This window comes from Dendrobates tinctorius, unplaced genomic scaffold (assembly GCF_039654945.1).
Source record: "Dendrobates tinctorius isolate UK_male_01 unplaced genomic scaffold, ASM3965494v1 ptg000491l, whole genome shotgun sequence".
NCBI classification, from domain to species: Eukaryota; Metazoa; Chordata; class Amphibia; order Anura; family Dendrobatidae; genus Dendrobates; species Dendrobates tinctorius.
In genome coordinates, this window is record NW_027362152.1 from 710,626 (window position 1) to 732,860 (window position 22,235).

The 22,235-nt window shown below is 45.7% G+C and overlaps 1 protein-coding gene across 1 annotated transcript in view; it reads left to right on the top strand.

Annotated features, from left to right (window-relative positions):
- The window catches only part of LOC141078022 (uncharacterized), a 53,786-nt gene that overhangs the window by 11,973 nt on the left and 19,578 nt on the right, over window positions 1–22,235 (top strand). The window contains exons 5-7 of the mRNA XM_073564820.1: window positions 958–1,081; window positions 1,165–1,262; window positions 1,461–1,551. Coding sequence (XP_073420921.1) covers window positions 958–1,081; window positions 1,165–1,262; window positions 1,461–1,551 — 313 coding nt within the window. The remainder of the gene's footprint in view (window positions 1–957; window positions 1,082–1,164; window positions 1,263–1,460; window positions 1,552–22,235) is intronic.

Here is a 22,235-nt window from a genome sequence, read left to right on the forward strand (position 1 = left end):
GAGACAAGACTGGTGGTAGCGCTCACCTGGTCTTCTCCGAATAAGCTGTTTTCCAGATGTCCCAAACAATTGAAAAGGGGATTCATCAGAGAAAATGACTTTACCCCAGTACTCAGCAGTCCACTCCCTGTACCTCTTGCAGAATATCAGTCTGTCCATGATGTTTTTCCTGGAGAGAAGTGGCTTCTTTGCTGCCCTCCTTGAGACCAGGCCTTGCTCCAAGAGTCTCCGCCTCACAGTGCGTGCAGATGCACTCACACCTGCCTGCTGCCATTCCTGAGCAAGCTCTGCACTGCTGGTAGCCGATCCCGCAGCTGAAACACTTTTAAGAGACGGTCCTGGCGCTTGCTGGTCTTTCTTGGGCGCCCAGGAGCCTTTATGGCAACAAGGGAACCTCTCTCCTTGAAGTTCTTGATGATGCGATAGATTGTTGACTGAGGTGCAATCTTTCTAGCTGCGATACTCTTCCCTGTTAGGCCATTTTTGTGCAGTGCAATGATGATTGCACGTGTTTCTTTAGAGATAACCATGGTTAACAGAAGAGAAACAATGATGCCCAGCACCAGCCTCCTTTTAAAGTGTCCAGTGGTGTCATTCTTACTTAATCATGACAGATTGATCTCCAGCCCTGTCCTCATCAACACCCACACCTGTGTTAATGGAGCAATCACTGAAACGATGTTAGCTGGTCCTTTTAAGGCAGGGCTGCAATGATGTTGAAATGTGTTTTGGGGGATAAAGTTAATTTTCTAGGCAAATATTGACTTTGCAAGTAATTGCTGTTAAGCTGATCACTCTTTATAACATTCTGGAGTATATGCAAATTGCCATTAGAAAAAATGAAGCAGTAGACTTTGTAAAAATTAATATTTGTGTCATTCTCAAAACTTTTGGCCATGACTGTACAGTAACACTATGAAGGAATCGGGGGGATGACGGTATCATTGTATGTGTCAGGTTCCTATAAGGTGTCAGGATGTCGCTGTCTATTTCTCCATGGAGGAGTGGGAGTATTTAGAAGGACACAGAGATCTGTACAAGGACGTCATAATGGAGGTTCCCCAGCCCCTCACATCTCCAGGTAATAGACAGGACTAAATACACACGGCCTATAATTATCTGTATGTAGAGAATGAATTCAGTCCCTGTATGTGTTTCCTCCAGATCTATCCAGTAAGAGGACAACACCAGAGAGATGTCCCCGTCCTCTTCTTCCACAGGACTGTAAACAAGAAGATCCCAGTGCTCCTCAGGATCATCAGGTAGATGGAGAGAAGGTGTCAGGAGATCTCCCCTATGATGTGTAGACGGCTGTGAAGGTCTTGTGCTCAGTCTTGTTTTATCCACCAGTATTATATGTTTTATACTTGTGTAATGAGAGCGGTGGAGATGGCAGGATTAGAGCTGATCATAGATGGGACTTCTCCATCTGTCTGTGACTTTTACAATATTTGTTTCAGGGTGAAGATCTGACCCATATTAATCCTACAGAGACATGTGTGAGGTGTGATGAGTGGTGTAAAGAGGAGATTCTCACATATGACTACCCAGGTGAGTAGTAACCACTGAATGCAGAGAAGTCACAGATCCCTCTCAGTCACCGGCTGTGGCTGCTTTATCGGTGGTGTAGTCCGGCCGTATTACCATGATCACCATTTTGCCTCTAGACCACAACATTCTCCTCCACCCAAAACTGTTCAAATGACTTTGGGCATTGAAAGTCCTTTTGTATAGAACTTACAACCTGGAGGATCCACCTACCCCCTGGGATTAGTGTGAGGGTGATCCCTTAATGCGAGCTCTATATGATTGCTTGTACCTGACCCAATATAGGCCGAGTGTGCGCTTAAAGAGTCACACCGAGCACAGAGTTAGATGTCTACTCCTTTCTCAGCAAAGACTTGCACACAACTGAAGATTGTTCTCAAGACAAAGAGACAGGAGATGGGTGTCACACAATCTCCTGAGTAGCCAGGGTCAGTCTATGATGGGTCCATTTCAGCTTCACTCCATATATGGTATCCAGTATCTCAGCTTCTGCATTCCAGGGATTCCTTCCAGGGTGTTGTCTGAAGACACAGACGCCATCTTGGTTCACCATATCTGAACTGACTTATATAAGGGTTAATAATTGATTTCATTAGCCATTCTCTCCTTCACATTAGGAGACGCTGACCGTTACCTGCCCAGATCTGTAACTATAAAGCCAAATGACAGCGTACGTAGAATGTGCTGACAAGATAGAAAATCACTTGTAGAAAAATCTTATGCTGGGCCTGTAAGAGAAAGCGGAGGGTAATGATGCTGGTGGCTTCCTAGATCCCTGAGATCTTATCGGATGAATCTTCTCTCCCTTCTGTGCTGCTGAATGTCTCATGGTCCCTACAAGACCAGGTCCAGTCTTTCTGGCCAAACTTCCCTTTTATGATGGACAGCAGTAAATGTGCAGTGAGGCCAAGTGTGAATTTCTGTCCAATAACAGCAGAGTTTCCCTTTATCCTGACTTTTCAATTTGTATTAAAACCAACTAACTTCCGGGAGGATTGTGATAATCTCCAGGACAAACATTCCACCCGTGCCATGATAGATCTCTAAGCTGTACGTGGCTGATGGCTGTAATATACATTTATTCCCGCCTGCAGGAGATGTGTTGGCTCCAGCCCTGGTGTCATGGAGTCACTCCACGTCATACATTACATTGTTTCTGATCCTAAGGAATTCAGATTACTGCACAATCTCTCCTGAAATGGGGAGCAATATTATTTCTCTAATCTTCTGCTCAGGATCCATAGTAGCTCCAATGCTCCACCATAAATGAGGGCAACTCTGGTTTACTGTTTAACCCCTTAGCGTCCAAGGATGGGCACAGTCCATCATGGCAGGATGTCAGTTCCCGCACCATGACGGACTGTGTCCATCCTGCATTTAAACCGTCACCGAGTGTAAACATCTCCCGCCCGGTCAGTGCAGGAGCTCAGCGCTGCCGGTGGCAGAGCTTCCTGCACTAACAGCCAGGAGCGGCGTCCGCGTCCACCCCTGGCTGTTAACCCCCTGATTGCTGCGATCGCAGCGTTCAGGGGGAGGCAGAGGGTCGGGGGTTCCCTCTGCCTTCAGATCGGCGACTCCGTGATGTAATCGCAGGGCCCGATCTCTGCCATGGTGACTCACAGCATGGTATCAGAATGCTGGAGCAGTGCGATGTATTATACCTGCAACCAAAGTGAAAAGTGAAAGTCCCATAAAGGAACTAGGCAAAAAAAAGATTTTTAAAAATTATATTTAAAATAAAAAATTAAAATAATTAAAAAAAAAAAAAATCCCCTAATACACATTTTTATGTAAAAAATAAAAATAAACAAAGTTCACACGTTTGGTATCGCCGCAACCATAAAAATTCCCATCTCTAAAAGTGTCACCCTAGTTAACCCCTTCAGTGAACGCCATTAAAAAAAAATAATACAAAAAGTATCAAATAATACTGTTTCCAAGCGATATCATCATACTGCTTGGAAAAAGTGGAATAAAACACGATAAAATAACGAATGGTAATAAAAATGGTATCACTGAATGCGCCATCTTGTCCTGCAAAAAACGAGCCGCCGTACAGCTCCATCAGCGGAAAAATACAAAAGTTACAGCTCTCAGAATAAAGTGATGCAAAAATAATTATTGTCTCTATAAAAGATTTTATTGTGTAAAAAACACCAAAACATAAAAAGATATAAATCTGGTATCGCTGTAATCGTGGTGACCCGAAGAATAAAGCCGCCACATCACTAATACCGCACGAGGAACGGCGTAAAAAGTAACACCAATTCTTCACCGTTTGTGGATTTGTGCATTCTGCCTCCCAGAGATCGCAGTAAGGCGATCACAGTGGTTCACCCCACATATATCAGCGCGCTCAGGACAACTTTTTGGGGTCCAATCTCTCCTGTTACCCTTGTGAAAATAAAAATTTGGGGGCAAAAAGATCATTTTATCATTTTCACGGCTCTACGTTATAAACTTCTATGAAGCACTTGGGGGTTCAAAGTGCTCAACACACATCTACATAAGTTCCTTGGGGGGTCTAGTTTCCAAAATGGGGTCACTTGTGGGGGTTTCTACAGTTTAGGTACATCAGGGGCTCTGCAAACGCAACATGACGCCCGCAGATCATTCCATCAAAGTCTGCATTCCAAAACGGCGCTCCTTCCCTTCCGAGCTCTGCCATGCACCCAAACAGTAGTTTACCCCCACATATGGGGTGTCAGCGTACTCAGGACAAGTAGCACAATAACTTTTGGGATCCTGTTACGCTTGGGAAAATAAAAATTGGGGGTGAAAATCATTTTTTGGAAAAAATATGATTTTTTAATTTTACGGCTCTATCTTATAAACTTCTGTGAAGCCCTTGTGGGTTCAAAGTGCTCACCACACATTTGGATAAGTTCCTTGGGGTTCTAGTTTCCAAAATGGGGTCACTTGTGAGTGGTTTCTACTGTTTAGGTACATCAGGGGCTCTGCAAATGCGACATGGCGTCCGATCTCGATTCCAGCCAATTTAACATTCAAAACCTCAAATGATGCTCCTTCCCTTCTGAGCACTGCCGTGCGCCTAAAGATTGGTCTTCCTCCACCCATGGGGTATCGGTGTACTCAGGAGAAATTACACAGCAAATATTGTGCTTCATTTTCTCCTGATAGCCTTGACAAAATAAAATTAATTGTGTCCAAAGTAAAATCTTTGGGAAAAAAAGTTATACAGTTGTGACCAAAAGTATTGACACCCCTGCAATTCTGTCAGCTAATACTCAGTTTCTTCCTGAAAATGATTGCAAACACAAATTCTTTGGTATTATTATCTTCATTTAATTTGTCTTAAATGAAAAAACAGAAAAGAGAATGAAGCAAAAAGCAAAACATTAATCATTTCACACAAAACTCCAAAAATGGGCCAGACAAAAGTATTGGCACCCTCAGCCTAATACTTTGGTTGCACAACCTTTAGCCAAAATTACTGCGACCAACCGCTTCCAGTAACCATCAATGAGTTTCTTACAATGCTCTGCTGGAATTTTAGACCATTCTTCTTTGGCAAACTGCTCCAGGTCCCTGATATTAGAAGGGTGCCTTCTCCATACTGCCATTTTTAGATCTCTCCACAGGTGTTCTATGGGATTCAGGTCTGGACTCATTGCTGGCCACCTTAGAAGTCTCCAGTGCTTTGTCTCAAACCATTTTCTAGTGCTTTATGAAGTGTGTTTTGGGTCAATGTCCTGCTGGAAGACCCATGACCTCTGAGGGAGACCCAGCTTTCTCACACTGGGCCCTACATTATGCTGCAAAATTTGTTGGTAGTCTTCAGACTTCATAATGCCATGCACACGGTCAAGCAGTCCAGTGCCAGAGGCAGCAAAGCAACCCCAAAACATCAGGGAACCTCCGCCATGTTTGACTGTAGGGACCATGTTCTTTTCTTTCAATGCCTCTTTTTTTTTTCTGTAAACTCTATGTTGATGCCTTTGCCCAAAAAGCTCTACTTTTATCTCATCTGACCAGAGAACATTCTTCCAAAACATTTTAGGCTTTTTCAGGTAAGTTTTAGCAAACTCCAGCCTGGCTTTTTTACGTCTCAGGGTAAGAAGTGGGGTCTTCCTGGGTCTCCTACCATACAGTCCCTTTTCATTCAGACGCCGACGGATAGTACGGGTTGACACTGTTTTACCCTTGGACTGCAGGGCAGCTTGAACTTGTTTGGATGTTTAGTCGAGGTTCTTTATCCAACATCCACACAATCTTGCGTTGAAATCTCTTGTCAATTTTTCTTTTTCGTCCACATCTAGGGAGGTTAGCCACAGTGCCATGGGCTTTACACTTCTTGATGACACTGCGCACGGTAGACACAGGAACATTCAGGTCTTTGGAGATGGACTTGTAGCCTTGAGATTGCTCATGCTTCCTCACAATTTGGTTTCTCAAGTCCTCAGACAGTTCTTTGGTCTTCTTTCTTTTCTCCATGCTCAATGTGGTACACACAAGGACACAGGACAGAGGGTGAGTCAACTTTAATCCATGTCAGCTGGCTGCAAGTGTGATTTAGTTATTGCCAACACCTGTTAGGTGCCACAGGTAAGTTACAGGTGCTGTTAATTACACAAATTAGAGAAGCATCACATGATTTTTCCAACAGTGCCAATACTTTTGTCCACCCTCTTTTTTATGTTTGGTGTGGAATTATATCCAGTTTGGCTTTAGGACAATTCTTTTTGTGTTTTTTCATTTAAGACAAATTAAATGAAGATAATAATACCAAAGAATTTGTGTTTGCAATCATGTTCAGGAAGAAACGGAGTATTATCTGACAGAATTGCAGGGGTGTCAATACTTTTGGCCACAACTGTATGTTCATTTTTTCCTTCCACATTGCTTCAATTCTCGTGAAGCACCTGAAGGGTTAATAATCTTCTTGAATGTGGTTTTGAGCACCTTGAGGGGTGCAGTTTTTAGAATGGTGTCACTTTTGGGTATTTTCTGTTATATTGACCCCTCAAAGTGACTTCAAATGTGAGATGGTCCCTAAAAAATGGTTTTGTAAATTTTGTTGGAAAAATCGTTGGTCAACTTTTAACCCTTATAACTTCCTAACAAAAAAAATTGTTTCCCTAATTGTGCAGATGTAAAGTAGAAATGTGGGAAATGTTACTTATTACCTATTTTGTGTGACATCACTCTCTGATTTAAGGGCATAAAAATTACAAGTTTGGAAATTGCTAAATTTTCAAAATTTTTGACAAATCTCCGTTATTTTCATAAGTAAACGTAAGTTATATCAAAATTTTTTTACCATTAACATGAAGTACAAAATGTCACGAAAAAACAATGTCAGAATCAGCGGGATCCGTTGGAGCGTTCCAGAGTTATAAGCACATAAAGTGACAGTGGTCCGATTTCAAGATTAAGGCCTGGTCATTAACCAACAAAGTGGCTTGGCCTTAAGGGGTTAATCTGTATTTGTAGTTTTCAGTGAATGATATTCTCGTGCTCTGGGGCGGGGCTGTGGGTGTGGCTGTGGGCGGGGCTTTATGTGGTGCTCTGATCACATATTCATCTGTATTGGCTAATGACAGGTCGCTGACCCCTCACTGACCTGCCCCCATTATTACATAATGCATATAATAGCATTGATATTATTGGTGATAATGCCTATAATATTGTGGCTATTGTGAGGCTTAAAAAAAAAATTACATCCAGCAAAATGTCAACAGCAGCGCCTGTCCAGTAACCTCGATCTCTTATAGACGCTGCTGCGCAGGCGCCGCCATCGCCGGTGACATTTTGTGTTCTGAATCAGGCCCCATTTTTTTTTTTTTTTTTTTCGTGTTTATATAATTTTTATTAAGTTTTCATAATAATATTACAGGGAAGGAAGGGTAAACATAGGAAAAAAATAAAAAGTAGAGAACTCTACTCTACAGTGTTACATCACACATAAAATAAATTAAAATTAGATAAGACAAATAGTGAGTTAGGACAAATGATGAAGACTTTGTTACCTTTCTGCAATACTTTTAAGGCAAACAGACAATCAGAGAAGCAGTAAATACCATAACTCAAATAGTAAGTAACTTTAAACTAGGAACATTTTTGGTTCCATAGGTCATCAGGCCCCATTATTAATATCTGACGTGTGTCACTTTATGTGGTGATAACTTTGGAATTATTCACAAAGGATAATAGGAAACAAATGGATCTTACAAATTATTTTCCAGCTTCGCACTGTACCCTACATACGATTGTACACTACTGTCTGGGCACATGGCAGTGTTCAGTGTTAAGGGCTAGCGGAATGCACCAAATAATAATGATGGTAAGAGGTGCGCTCGCTGCCCGGGGTCCACAGTGCAGAGATGTAACCTGCTGCTAGGTAATGGCGGATAGCAGCACGCTCGGCTTACCTCACCTGGAGTGTACAAGGCGAACCCTGTTACTTCACAAGGTCGCACTAATATGATATGAGCGCAAGCGATGTGGTCACAGAACTCTGCTCAGAGGCACGGAGTCAGAGTCCTTCTAGACCGCTACGGCGCTAGAGAGTGACGCTAGGAAAATGCTGTGCCCTGTCACAGGGTGCAGCGGATAGAATTGTACCGCCCAGAGGTACAGGAGATATGGCGGCACTATGGCGCTAACCTTTGTGCTTAGACTGGAGCACTGTGGCACATGCTTTGCCACCATGAGGCGCTGACTCAAGCTAAACTAACCTTAACACATACGTATCAAAGGGAGGGAGTCTTAATGAGTCAGTCACCAGTTTCATGCATCCATCATCACTCACACAAGTCTCAACAAAAGTCTATCTTAGCGCATGGCCGAGCGGCCATGCAAACCTTTTATAGCAGCATCCTTCCGGGGCCTTCCTGATGGTCCTATCCGAGCTGGAGAAGGACCTGAGAATGTGACCTCCGATCTCCAATGAGAGATTGGCCCAAGGGCATGCTCAGTGGGCTGAAAAAAGGACTCAGTCCTTGAAGTAGCTTGCTGCTGACCAGCATGCGTTGCTGTAGCTGGACCAGAGGTGGCAGCAGCAACCAAACTCACAGTGCTAGTCTGAGCAGAGCGCCGAGATCGACGAGTCTGCTGAGCAGGGTCCACTGCGGCCGGAGAGGAATGGGAGACAGCCGAAGGCAAGGATCGGGATTCATGCTGTCCAGGTGAAAGACCACAGAGCTGATCTGTTCGAGGACCTTAAAGGGACCAATGTAGCGAGGAGCGAACTTAGTGGACTCGACTCGCAGCCTGATGTTATGGGTGGAGAGCCACACTAAGTTGCCAGGGGAGAAGGTCGGAGCAGGACGCCGTCCGCGGAGACCCTCATTCTCTCCTTAGAAGCCCGAATGGCATCCTAGGTGCGGTCCCAAGTATCACGTGCCTCCACCGCCCAGTGTCTGTAGATGACACGGGCATGGGCACCGGGACACGTGGATGTTGGCCGTAGTTAGGAGGAATGGGGGTCTCGCCGGTGGAATCGGCCACAGCGTTGTTCAAGGCGAACTCTGCCCACAGCAACAAGGATGCCCAGTCATTTTGCCTGGCCGAGACAAAATGTCGGAGATATGTGACCAGGGTCTGGTTGGCACTCTTTGCCAACCCGTTCATCTCGGGATGATAGGCCGAGGAGAGATTCAGCTCAATACTGAGCAAGTGACAGAGCTCTCTACAGAACCAAGACGCAAACTGGGGACCCCAGTCGCTGACAATCTTGTCTGGCATGCCGTGTAACCAGAAAACATGTTTAATGAACAACACTGCCAGGCCCCGTGCGGAAGGTAGCCAAGAGAGAGGCACCAAGTGCACCATTTTAGAAAAATGGTTGGTGACCACCCTAATAACTATGCTGCCACTGGACTTGGGTAGACCCACCACAAAGTCCATGCCAACCATCTCCCAGGGCCTGTCCGCCACCGGTAAGGGGTAAAGTAACCCAGCAGGTCATTGCCGGGAAGACTTATTCTTGGCACAGGAGATGCACGCCTAAATATAGTCTCTGTCGTCACATTCCATATGCGGCCACCAGTACGTCCTTGCCAAAAGCTCAGCTGTCTGCTTAGTACCAAAGTGTCCACCCACCCTGGTCGCGTGAGCCCAAGAAAGGACCTCTGGACACAAACGGGAAGGGACAAAAGTCTTGCCCGGGGGTGAGACTCAAGGGCGACCGGAGCCACTGTCCTCAAGCTCTCAGATGGTACAATTAACCGAGGCTCCTCCTCCTCTGACACCACGGAGCGAGAGAGCATTCTTTTCACCGGAAAGGAAATGTAGGGTGAAGTGGAACTGGGAGAAGAAGAGAGACCATCAGCCTTGGCGAGAATTTAACCGCTGGGCGGTTTGGAGATAGACCAAGGTTTTATGGTCGGTGAACACCTGGAAAGGGAACCGAGTCCCCTCCAGGATATGTCTCCACTCCGAGAAGGCCAATTTAATCGCTAGTAACTCCCTGTCCTCGATGGAATAGTTCCTCTCCACCGGTGAAAAAGTTTTAGAGAAGAAGAAGCAGGGGTGCTTCTGACCCTGAGCGTCCTTCTGGAATAGGTCCGCTCCAGCACCGACGGAAGAGGCATCTACCTCCAAGATGAAAGGTTTATCTACTTCGGGACGATGTAGAATGGGATTTGTTGTGAGTTCATTTTCCCCTTCACTACTGAGGCCCGAGGAACTCCCTCTTCTGGTGAAGAAAGGTAGTGAGCCTGATTGTCAAACACCTGGGGCTGATGATGATGACTGGCTAAGTGGAGTTAATGACTGGATATAAGGCTGCCGACTCCCTTCTGGCCTGCGGGTGATTTCTCTGTGGACTTCTAGGAAACCAGTCTGATTCCTGCTCATCTAAAGCTAAGATTTCTGCTTTGCCTTTTTGCATTAGTGTTTTGTTTTCCTTGCTTTTCTGGATTCTGCCATTCCCTGCTGGGGTGAGCTGAATCTCCTTTTGTCTGTTGCTCTGTCTTCAGAATATTCCTGAGTACTGACATAGCTTTTTTGAAGCCTAGCGTCTTCAGGGCCTTTTTTACTGTCAGTTGTTGGCTCTTATTTTCATAGGGTTTTTCACGGATTGCAGACAGCAGCCTTCCTGTCCTTTCCTATCTAAAGCTAGCGTGGGCCCCATCTTTGCTCAGTCTATCTTTCTGTCTGTGTTTTGATCTTTCTTCTTGCTTCACCGTCATTATATGTTGGGGGCTGCCTTTTGCTTTGGGGTCTGCTCTGGGGCAGTTTAGATTTCCCTTTCTGTCTTTAGGCTATGTAGTCCTCCGGCTGTGATCGAGGGGCCTAGGGCATCGTAGGAGCCCCCCACGGCTACTGCTAGTTGTGTTGATAGGTTCAGGGGTCTGCAATCCGATAGCTGCCAACTTCTCTGGTTTTCTGGACTTAGCTAGCATTTCTATTTTTGCCTCCTACGGTGACTCAATCAGAACAGAATCACCCGCCATACCTCAGATCCTAGGGTACTCAATTGCAGGAAAGAATTGTATAAAAAAAAAAAAGTGTGTATATTTTTTCCTCTATATCTCTGAGGCCGTAGGGGGAATTTTTTTTTCTCTCAATGGAGATAAAGCAATTGTCTGATCGTGTGGAGCAGCTCGCTGCGGAAGTGCGGGGATTTTCCACCTACCTTGCTCATTCACATGCTGCTGAACCAAAGATTCCTACACCTGATGTATTTTGTGGTGATCGGTCTAAATTTTTGAATTTCAAAAATAATTGTAAATTATTTTTTGCCTTGAAGCCTAACTCGTCAGGGAGCTCCGCGCAGCAGGTTAAAATTGTCATCTCTTTGCTGCGTGGCGATCCCCAGGATTGGGCGTTTTCTTTGAAACCAGATGATCCTATTCTGACTAATGTGAACGCATTTTTTCAGGCCTTGGGGTTGTTGTATGACGAACCTAATGCCATTGATCAGGCTGAAAAGACCCTGCTGGCATTGAACCAGGGTCGTGATTCTGCAGAATTGTACTGTCAAAAATTCCAGAAAGTGGGCGGTCCTTACTACCAGGAATGATAATGCCTTGGCTGCTCTCTTTCGGAAGGGGTTGTCAGAAGCCGTAAAAGATACTATGGTGGGATTTCCTGTTCCCTCTGGTCTTGACAATTCTATGTCTTTAGCCATTCAGGTTGATCGGCGTTTGCGTGAACGCAGAGCTGCACGAGAGGTGTTGCCACCTGTTGAACAGATGTCTGAACCTATGCAATGTGATAGAGTTTTTTCCCGAGAGCAGCGTCAGGAGTTCAGAAGGCGTAATAAGTTGTGTTTTTTCTGTGGAGATGCCTTGCATATTATTTCTGTCTGTCCTAAACGCGAGAAACGCCTTGCACACACATTTTCTGTTGGTGGTGTTCAACCTAAGTTTCTTCTGGCTATTACTCTGATCTGCTCCCTGTCCACATTTTCCGCCAAGGCTTTTGTGGATTCGGGAGCAGCTCTAAACCTAATGGACTTGGATTTTGCTAAACGTTGTGGATTTCCGATGACACCTCTGCAGACGCCTATCCCTTTGAGGGGGATTGATGCTACTCCTTTGGCTAAAAATAAACCTCAGTTTTGGACCCAGGTGGTAATGCGGGTCGCCCCAGACCATCAAGAAAATTGCAGGTTTTTGGTGTTACATAATCTGCATGATACTATTGTTCTGGGGTTTCCCTGGTTACAAATTCATAATCCAGTTTTGGATTGGAAATCTGTGTCTGTGGTGAGTTGGGGTTGTCGGTGTGCCTTTAGTGAGGCTCCGGTGTTTTCCACCTCTCCTCAGTCGCATGATGTTCCTGATTATTTGGCGGACTTTTATGATGTATTTAGTGAGAATGAGTCTGCGTCTCTGCCTCCTCATAGGAGTTATGACTGTGCAATTGAACTGAGCCCGGGGTGTAAATTTCCCAAGTGTCGGCTCTTCAATTTATCTGTACCCGAGCACGAGGCTATGCGATCCTATATTAAGGAGGCTTTGGAGAAGGGTCATATTAGACCATCCTCGTCACCCTTAGGTGCCGGGTTTTTTTTGTAGCCAAAAAGGATGGATCATTAAGACCTTGTATTGATTATCGTGCTCTCAACAAAATTACTGTTAAATATCAGTATCCGTTACCCCTGATTTCTGATCTATTCTCCAGAGTTAAAGGTGCTTGCTGGTTTACCAAGCTTGACCTCAGGGGGGCGTATAATCTTATTCGCATTAAGCATGGGGATGAGTGGAAGACGGCGTTTAATACTCCGGAGGGACATTTTGAGTACCTGGTGATGCCTTTTGGGCTCACTAATGCCCCTTCTGTCTTCCAGTGCTTCATGAACAATATTTTCCGAGATTTTGTCAATAAATTTTTGATTATCTATCTGGATGACATTTTGATCTTCTCCAAGGATTGGGATTCTCATGTGGAACATATTCGGACTGTGTTCCGGATCTTGAGGGAGAATTCCCTGTATGTCAAAGGATCTAAATGCCTTTTTGGAGTACAGAGGATTTCTTTTTTGGGATTTATTTTGTCCCCGTCAACTATTGAAATGGACCCGGCCAAGGTACAGGCCATTTACGATTGGGTTCAGCCCACTTCTTTGAAGGCCCTCCAGAAGTTTTTGGGTTTTACTAATTTTTATCGGAAATTTATAGCAAAATTTTCTGGTTTGACTAAGAAGGGTGCTGATGTGTTAAATTGGTCTCCGGAGGCTGTTTCTTCCTTTCAGGAGCTGAAGCGAAGATTCACCTCCGCCCCGGTTTTGCGGCAACCTGATGTCTCACTTCCGTTCCAGGTAGAGGTGGACGCTTCTGAGATTGGTGCAGGAACTGTTTTGTCCCAAAAGGATCCTGTGACATCTAAAATGAATCCCTGTGCTTTCTTTTCCCGAAAGTTCTCTCCATCTGAACGTAACTATGATGTCATAGAATCATAGAATCGTAGAATTGGAAAGGACCTCCTGGGCCATCTGGTCCCACCCCCTGCTCAAAGCAGGATTCGCTAAATCATCCCAGTCAGATGTCTGTCCAGCCTCTGTTTGAAGACTTCCATTTGAAGGAGAACTCACCACTTCTCGTGGCAGCCTGTTCCACTCATTGATCACTCTAACTGTCAAAAAGTTTTTTCTAATATCTAATCTGTGTCTCCTCCCATTCAGTTTCATCCCATTGCTTCTAGTCTTTCCTTGTGCAAATGAGAATAAAGTTGATCCTTCTACAATGTGACAGCCCTTTAGATATTTGTAGACAGCTATTAAGTCTCCTCTCAGTCTTCTCTTTTGCAAACTAAACATTCCCAAATCCTGCAACCTTTCCTCATAAGACAGGGTTTGCAGACCGGTCACCATTCTGGTCGCTCTTTTCTGAACTTGCTCCAGTTTGTTGATGTCTTTTTTAAAATGTGGTGCCCAAAACTGGACACAATATTCCAGATGAGGTCTGACCAAAGAGGAGTAGAGGGAAATAATGACTTCACGTGATCTAGACTGTATGCTTCTGTTAATACATCCTAGAATTGCATTTGCCTTTTTTGCTGCTGCATCACACTGTTGACTCATATTCAGTCTGTGATCTATTAGTATACCCAAGTCTTTTTCACATGTGCTGTTGCTTAGCCCTATTCCTCCCATTCTGTATATGCTTTTTTTATTGCCCAGATGTAGTACTTTCCATTTCTCCCTGTTAAAAACCATTCTGTTAGTTGCTGCCCACTTCTCCAGTTTATTTAAATCTTTTTGAATCCTCTCTCTCTCTTCTCTAGTATTAGCTATCCCTCCTAGCTTTGTGTCATCAGCAAATTTAATCAGTTTACCCTCAATTCCTTCATCTAAATCGTTGATAAAGATGTTGAACAATACAGGGCCCAGGACAGAGCCCTGTGGTACCCCACTTGAGACATTCTTCCAACTGGATGTGCAGCCATTTACGACCACTCTTTGGGTCCGATCACTAAGCCAGTTATGAATCCACCTAACAGTTGCCTTGTCCATTCCATACTTAATCATTTTTTCAATAAGGATTGTATGAGAGACTTTGTCAAATGCTTTGCTGAAGTCAAGATATACTATATCTACAGCATTTCCTTGATCCACCCAATCAGTGATTCCGTCATAGAAGGAAATTAAGTTAGTCTGACATGACTTATTAGTTACAAACCCATGCTGACTCTGTTTGATCACTTCATTCTTATCCAGGTATTGACATACATGTTGTTTAATAATTTGTTCAAAGATCTTTCCTGGTATAGAAGTCAGACTCACCGGCCTATAGTTGCCTGGGTCCACCTTCTTCCCCTTTTTGAAGATGGGAACAACATTTGCTCTTCTCCAGTCTTCTGGCACTTCTCCTGTTCTCCAAGAATTTTCAAAGATTATGGAGAGGGGTTCAAAAATTTCTTCTGCTATCTCCTTCAGTACTCTGGGGTGTAATTCATCTGGATCTGGAGACTTGAATTCATTTAGGTTAGCTAAGTGTTTCCTCACTATCTTTCTGTTTACAGATATCCTGGATTCTTCTATTCCCTTAATAGGACAGTGAATAACAGTTGATGTTACATTTCCTTTCTGAGAGAAAACAGATGCAAAACAGGAATTTAAAAGTTCAGCCTTCTCAACATCCTGTCTTACCATTTCATCATTTTCATCCTGTAAAAATCCTATGGCATCTTTGACTTTTCTTTTACTTTTGACATATCCCCCAAAATCCTTTATTATTGCTTTTGACATCTCTTGCAAGCCTCAATTCATTTTCAGCTTTAGATAATCTGATTTGTGCCCTGCAGGTTCTGCAGACAGCATTATATTCTTCTTTAGATATGCCTCCCTCTTTCCATATTATAAACATTTTTTTCTTCCTTTTTAGCATGTGCTTAAGTTCTGTGTTCATCCATCCTGGTTTCCTTAAGTGCTTCCTATTCTTCCCTCTTTTTGGAATTGTTAACAACTGTGCTTTGAGAATTTCATTTTTCAAGATTTCCCATCCTTCCTGGACATTTTTGTCTTTAAGGATATCCAGCCATTGGATCCCTCCAATTATCTTTCTGAATCCCTTAAAATCTGCCTTTCTGAAATCTAACCTTGACGTCTGAGTCTTCACAGGTCTTCCGCCTCTAGTTATCCAAAATTCTAAAATAGCATGGTCGCTACCTCCTAGGGTTCCAGCCATGTGGGGAATCGGGAACTGTTAGCCATGAAATGGGCATTTGATGAGTGGAGACATTGGTTGGAGGGAGCTAAACATCAAGTCGTGGTCCTCACTGACCACAAGAATTTGATTTACCTAGAGTCGGCTAAGCGCTTGAACCCTAGACAGGCTAGGTGGGCCTTGTTTTTTACACGTTTTGATTTTGTGGTTTCTTTTCTTCCTGGAACTAAGAATGTCAAGGCTGACGCCCTCTCTAGGAGCTTCTTTGCTGATTCTCCTGAGGTGACCAAGCCTGCTACCATCTTAGGCGAAGGGGTAGTTCTTTCTGCCATCTCGCCCGATTTGAGACATGCTCTGGAAGAGTTCCAGGAGGACAAACCTGAGCGTTGTCCCAGTGGAAAGTTGTATGTTCCTGACCAGTGGAAGAAGAGAGTGATGTCTGACGTTCATTGCTCTGCTTTGGTTGGTCATCTGGTTGGCCATCTTGGCTGGTCATTTTTGGTACTAGAGATCTGGTGAGTCGGTCTTTTTGGTGGCCCTCCTTGTCTCGTGATGCCAGGAATTTTGTGCAGTCCTGTGGGACGTGCTCCCGGTCTAAATCGTGTTCTCGCTCTAGTGGGTTGTTGATGCCTTTGCCTGTCCCCAAGAGGCCATGGACCCATATTTCAATGGATTTCATCTCTGATATGCCTGTCTCTCAAAGGATGACTGTTATTTGGGTGATTTGTGATAGGTTCTCTAAGATGGTTCATCTTGTACCACTCCCTAAGTTGCCATTTTCCTCTGAATTGGTGCCCCTGTTTTTACAACAGGTGGTTCGCTTGCACGGGATTCCTGAGAACATTGTATCTGACAGAGGACTCCAGTTTGTGTCTAGATTTTGGAGAACTTTCTGTTCCAAGCTGGGAATTCAGTTGTCCTTCTCCTCTGCTTTTCACCCTCAGACCAATGGGCAGACAGAGAGAACAAACCAGACCTTGGAGTCATATTTGAGATGTTTTATTTCTGCTGATCAGGATGATTGGGTTTCATTTTTGCCCTTGGCCGAATTTGCTTTAAATAATAGAGCTAGTTCTGCCACTTTGATGTCACCTTTTTTTTGTAACTTTGGGTTTCATCCTCGATTTTCTTCAGGGCAGGTGGAGCCCTCTGCCTGCCCAGGTGTTGACACTGTGGTGGAGAGAATGCACCAGATCTGGGACCAAGTGGTGGATAAGTTATCTCTCTCCCAGGAAAAGGCCCAGCGGTTTTCCAACCGACATAGGACCATTGGTCCCCAGTTTAAGGTTGGTGATATGGTGTGGTTATCATCAAAAAATATTGCTATAAAGGTGGCTTCTCCTAATTTTAAGCATAGATTTATTGGACCTTACAAGATTTTGGAGATTATTAATCCGGTCTCTTTTCGTTTGGCTCTTCCTGTCACATTTAAAATCCATAATGTGTTCCATAAATCCTTGTTGAAGAGGTTTGTTGAACCTGTTGTTCCGGGGGTTGCACCTCCAGACCCTGTATTGGTTGAAGGTAACATGGAATATGAGGTAGAGAAAGTACTGGATTCCCGTCTGGCTAGACGGAGACTCCAGTATTTGGTTAAGTGGAAGGGTTATGGTCAGGAGGATAATTCCTGGGTCTCTGCCTCTGATATTCATGCCAAAAGATTGGTGCGTGCCTTTCATCGGGCTCACCCTGATCGCCCTGGTGGCGTGGTTGAGGGTTCGGTGACCCCTCCTCAAGGGGGAGGTACTGTTGGGAGTTCATTTTCCCCTTCACTACTGAGGCCCGAGGAACTCCCTCTTCTGGTGAAGAAAGGTAGTGAGCCTGATTGTCAAACACCTGGGGCTGATGATGATGACTGGCTGAGTGGAGTTAATGACTGGATATAAGGCTGCCGACGCCCTTCTGGCCTGCGGGTGATTTCTCTGTGGACTTCTAGGAAACCAGTCTGATTCCTGCTCATCTAAAGCTAAGATTTCTGCTTTGCCTTTTTGCATTAGTGTTTTGTTTTCCTTGCTTTTCTGGATTCTGCCATTCCCTGCTGGGGTGAGCTGAATCTCCTTTTGTCTGTTGCTCTGTCTTCAGAATATTCCTGAGTACTGACATAGCTTTTTTGAAGCCTAGCGTCTTCAGGGCCTTTTTTACTGTCAGTTGCTGGCTCTTATTTTCATAGGGTTTTTCACGGATTGCAGACAGCAGCCTTCCTGTCCTTTCCTATCTAAAGCTATCGTGGGCCCCATCTTTGCTCAGTCTATCTTTCTGTCTGTGTTTTGTTCTTTCTTCTTGCTTCACCGTCATTATATGTTGGGGGCTGCCTTTTGCTTTGGGGTCTGCTCTGGGGCAGTTTAGATTTCCCTTTCTGTCTTTAGGCTATGTAGTCCTCCGGCTGTGATCGAGGGGCCTAGGGCATCGTAGGAGCCCCCCACGGCTACTGCTAGTTGTGTTGATAGGTTCAGGGGTCTGCAATCCGATAGCTGCCAACTTCTCTGGTTTTCTGGACTTAGCTAGCATTTCTATTTTTGCGTCCTACGGTGACTCAATCAGAACAGGGATTGCTAGCAAAGTGGGACTTAATAGAGGAAAAGGCCTTGGAGACCTGTCCGACCATAACTTGGGGTTAGCTCCCTTTTTGGTAAGGGCAACCAAGGGAGCTACCAAGGTGGAGAAGTGGGGAATGAACTGGCGATAGTAGTTTATGAACCCCAGAAAGCGCTGCACTGCTTTGAGAGAGTGGGGCTCCTGCCAGTCCATTACCACCTGCAGCTTGGCAGGATCCATAGCCAAAACCTGGGCAGAGATGATATAGCCCAGGAAAGGCAAGGATTCCTGCTCAAACAAGCACTTCTCCAACTTGGCGTAGAGGGAATTTGCCCGTAAGCGGTCGAAGACCTTGCAAACCTCTCTCTGTTGGGAGTCCATATCTGGAGAGAAGATGAGAATATCATCCAGATAGACATTCACCGAGGTAGAGAGCATATCTCGAAAGATATTGTTCACAAAGTCTTGGAAGACGGCAGGAGCATTACAGAGCCCAAAGGGCATGACTAGATACTCATAATGGCCATCCCTGGTGTTAAAGGCAGTCTTCCACTTGTCCCCCTCACGGATGCGTATCAGGTTATAGGCCCCCCCGCAGATCCAGCTTGCAAAAAACCCTCACCCTTTGTAATCTATCAAACAGTTCTGATATCAGGGGTAGAGGATACTTATTCTTAACGGTGATGGCGTTAAGACCCCTGTAATCAATGCAGGGACGTAATTCTCCATTCTTTTGGACAAAGAAGAATCCCCCCGCTGATGATACTGACTTCCTAATTAATCCCCTTGCCAGATTCTCCCTGATGTATTGAGACATGACCTCGGTCTCTGGGAGAGATAGGGGATGAACTCAACTCCGAGGAGGCTCCGCACTGGGCAAGAGGTCAATAGGACAGTCATAGGGACGGTGCGGTGGAAGGCTCTCCGCCGCTTTCTTGGAGAAAACGTCTGCATACTGGTGATAGTGCTTGGGGAGCGAGGAAAGATCTGCAGGAACCTCTGTGGTTGTGACCTGTACGCAGTTCTTCTGGCATCTACCCTGACAGGACTTACTCCAACTGAGAATTTTTCCCAAGGACCACTCTATATGAGGAGAGTGGAAACGCAACCAGGGGACCCCTAGGAGGACCTGATCGATGCCCTCGGGCATCACGAGGAGGGATAACGTCTCCTGATGGGATGGAGACGGAGAGACTCAGTGGTGCAGTCTGGTGGATAATCTGGGAGGGTAGTGTCGCTCCATTCACCACTCTGATAGTGACACGCTGAGGTAGCAAAACCAAGGGTATTGCGTGCCGTTGGGCGAAGGCGGAAGACATAAAATTGCCCTCTGCTCCGGAATCCATGCAAACCTGAACCTCTAGAGTGGAAGAGCCGAACTCACATGTCCCCTTAAAGGACAACTTGGATGAGAATGGATGAGAATGTCGCTTTGTCTAATAGACCCCCTCTGACAGCCACTAGACGCGAGCGTCCCGACTGCTGTGGGCACCTGTTGGCATGGTGACCAGGCCGCCGACAGAGGGAACAGACTAGGGATGCTCGCGCGGACTGGGACTTGGAACCCGTGCGAGACACCTCCATGTTGCTTAGCCCTATTCCTCCCAAGCATATACAGAATGGGAGGAATAGGGCTAAGCAACAGTACATGTGAAAAATACTTGGGTATACTAATAGATCACAGACTGAATGAGTCAACAGTGTGATGCAGCAGCAAGAAAGGCAAATGCAATTCTAGGATGTATTAACAGAAGCATACAGTCTAGATCACGTGAAGTCATTATTGTCCTCTACTTCTCTTTGGTCAGACCTCATCTGGAATACTGTGTCCAGTTTTGGGCGCCACATTTTAAAAAAGACATAAAAAAACTGGAGCAAGTTCAGAAAAGAGCGACCAGAATGGTGACCGGTCTGCAAACCCTGTCTTATGAGGAAAGGTTGCAGGATTTGGGATTGTTTAGTTTGCAAAAGAGAAGACTGAGAGGAGACTTAATAGCTGTCTACAAATATCTCAAGGGCTGTCACATTGTAAAAGGATCATCTTTATTCTCATTTGCACAAGGAAAGACTAGAAGCAATGGGTTGAAACTGAATGGGAGGAGACACAGATTAGATATTAGAAAAAAAAATTTGACAGTGAAGGTGATCAATGAGTGGAACACGCTGCCACGAGAGGTGGTGAGTTCTCCTTCAATAGAAGTCTTCAAACAGAGGCTGGACAGACATCTGGGATGACTTAACAAATTCTGCTTTGAGCAGGGGGTTGGACCAGATGGCCCAGGAGGTCCCTTCCAACTCTACGATTCTATGATTCATGGGTTCTGGGGGCTCAGAACCTGATAGGGAATTCCAGGGGTTTAGCGAAGGTTGGTGCCAATCTAAACCTCTGGCTGGACTGGGCCCGCTCCAACCCTTGCTCGGTAAAACGAAGATTAATGCGGGTGGAGACGGTAATGAGCTCCTCCAGCGTTGCGGGAACCTCCCTAGTGGGGAAGGCGTCCTTGACATGATCAGCCAGGCCTCCAGAAGATGGGAATGAGGACCTTACCAGGTCACTCCAGCTCTGAGACCAGAGTCCGGAAGTGAATTGCATATTGGCTCACCAAGGACGAACCCTGTGTTAAAGCCAGGAGCTGGAGCGCAGTGTCATGTGTGACCCAAGGCCCCAAAAAGACTTTCTTCAGAGTGACCAGTAACTGAGAGGCACTCTGTAGCATGGGGTCTCCGCGCTCTCACAGCGGAGTGGCCCACTCCAGAGCTCTGCCTGACAGGAGGGAGATGATAAATCCCACCTTAGCCCACTCTGAGGGGAATCGTGCCGCCAGCAGCTCTAGCTATATAGCGCACTGGCTGACGAAACCCCTACATGAGGTACTATCACTCGAGAACTTCTCGGGCAGAGAGAGGCGGGACAAAGAAGTCGGAGCAGGGACGGCAGTGGTCACACGGGTGACAGCCTCCGCGGCTGCCTCAACAGCGACTGCAGTAACATCCGCAGCTGAGGCTGAACGCTCTAGAGCCGCCAACCTGCCCCCCAGCTGCCGGATGTGCTGCAGCAGTTGCTGTTCGTCCGCTATTACTAGCCAGATTCTGGCGCTAAGATAATGTTAAGGGCTAGCGGAACGCTCCAAATAGTTATGATAGTAAGAGGTGCGTTCGCAGCCCGGGGTCCACCGTGCAGAGATGTAACCTGCTGCTAGGTAATGGCGGATAGTAGCACGGTCAGGTTACCTCACCCGGAGTGTACGAGGTGAACCCTGTTACTTCACAAAGTCACACTAATGCTGTCAGCGCATGCGAAGTGGTCGCAGAACTCTGCTCAGAGGCAAGGAGTCAGAGTCCTTCTAGACCCACTTGTGCACGGAGCTGCTGCAGCGGCGCTAGAGGGTGATGCTAGGAAGATACTGTGCCCTATCACAGGGTGCAGCGGATAGACTTGTACCACCCAGAGGTACAGGAGATATGGTGGCACTATGGCGCTAACCTTTGTGCTTAGACTGGAGCACTCTGGCACATGTTTGCTACCATGAGGCGCTGACTCAAGCTAAACTAACCTTAACACATACGTATCAAAGGGAGGGAGTCTTAATGAGTCAGTCACCAGTTTCATGCATCCATCATCACTCACACAAGCCTCAACAAAAGTCTATCTTAGCGCATGGCCGAGCGGCCATGCGAACCTTTTATAGCAGCGTCCTTCCGGGACCTTCCTGATGGAGAAGGACCTGAGCATGTGACCTCCAATCTCCAATGAGAGATCATCCCATGGGTATGCTCAGTGGGCTCAGTGGGCTGAGAAAAGGACTCAGTCCCTGAAATAGCTTGCTGCTGACCAGTATGCATTGCTATAGCTGGACCAGAGGTGGCAGCAGCAACCAAACCCACAATGCTGGTCTGAGCAGAGCGCCGGGATCGACGAGTCTGCTGAGCAGCCTCCTCTGCGGCCAGAGAGGAATGGGAGTCCGCCGAAGGCAAGTATCGGGATTCCTGCTGTGCAGCGACAGGAACCTGACTCCTAACATTCAGAAGGGAGGAGCGCCGTTTAGCTATTTGAATGCAGATCTAGCTGGAATA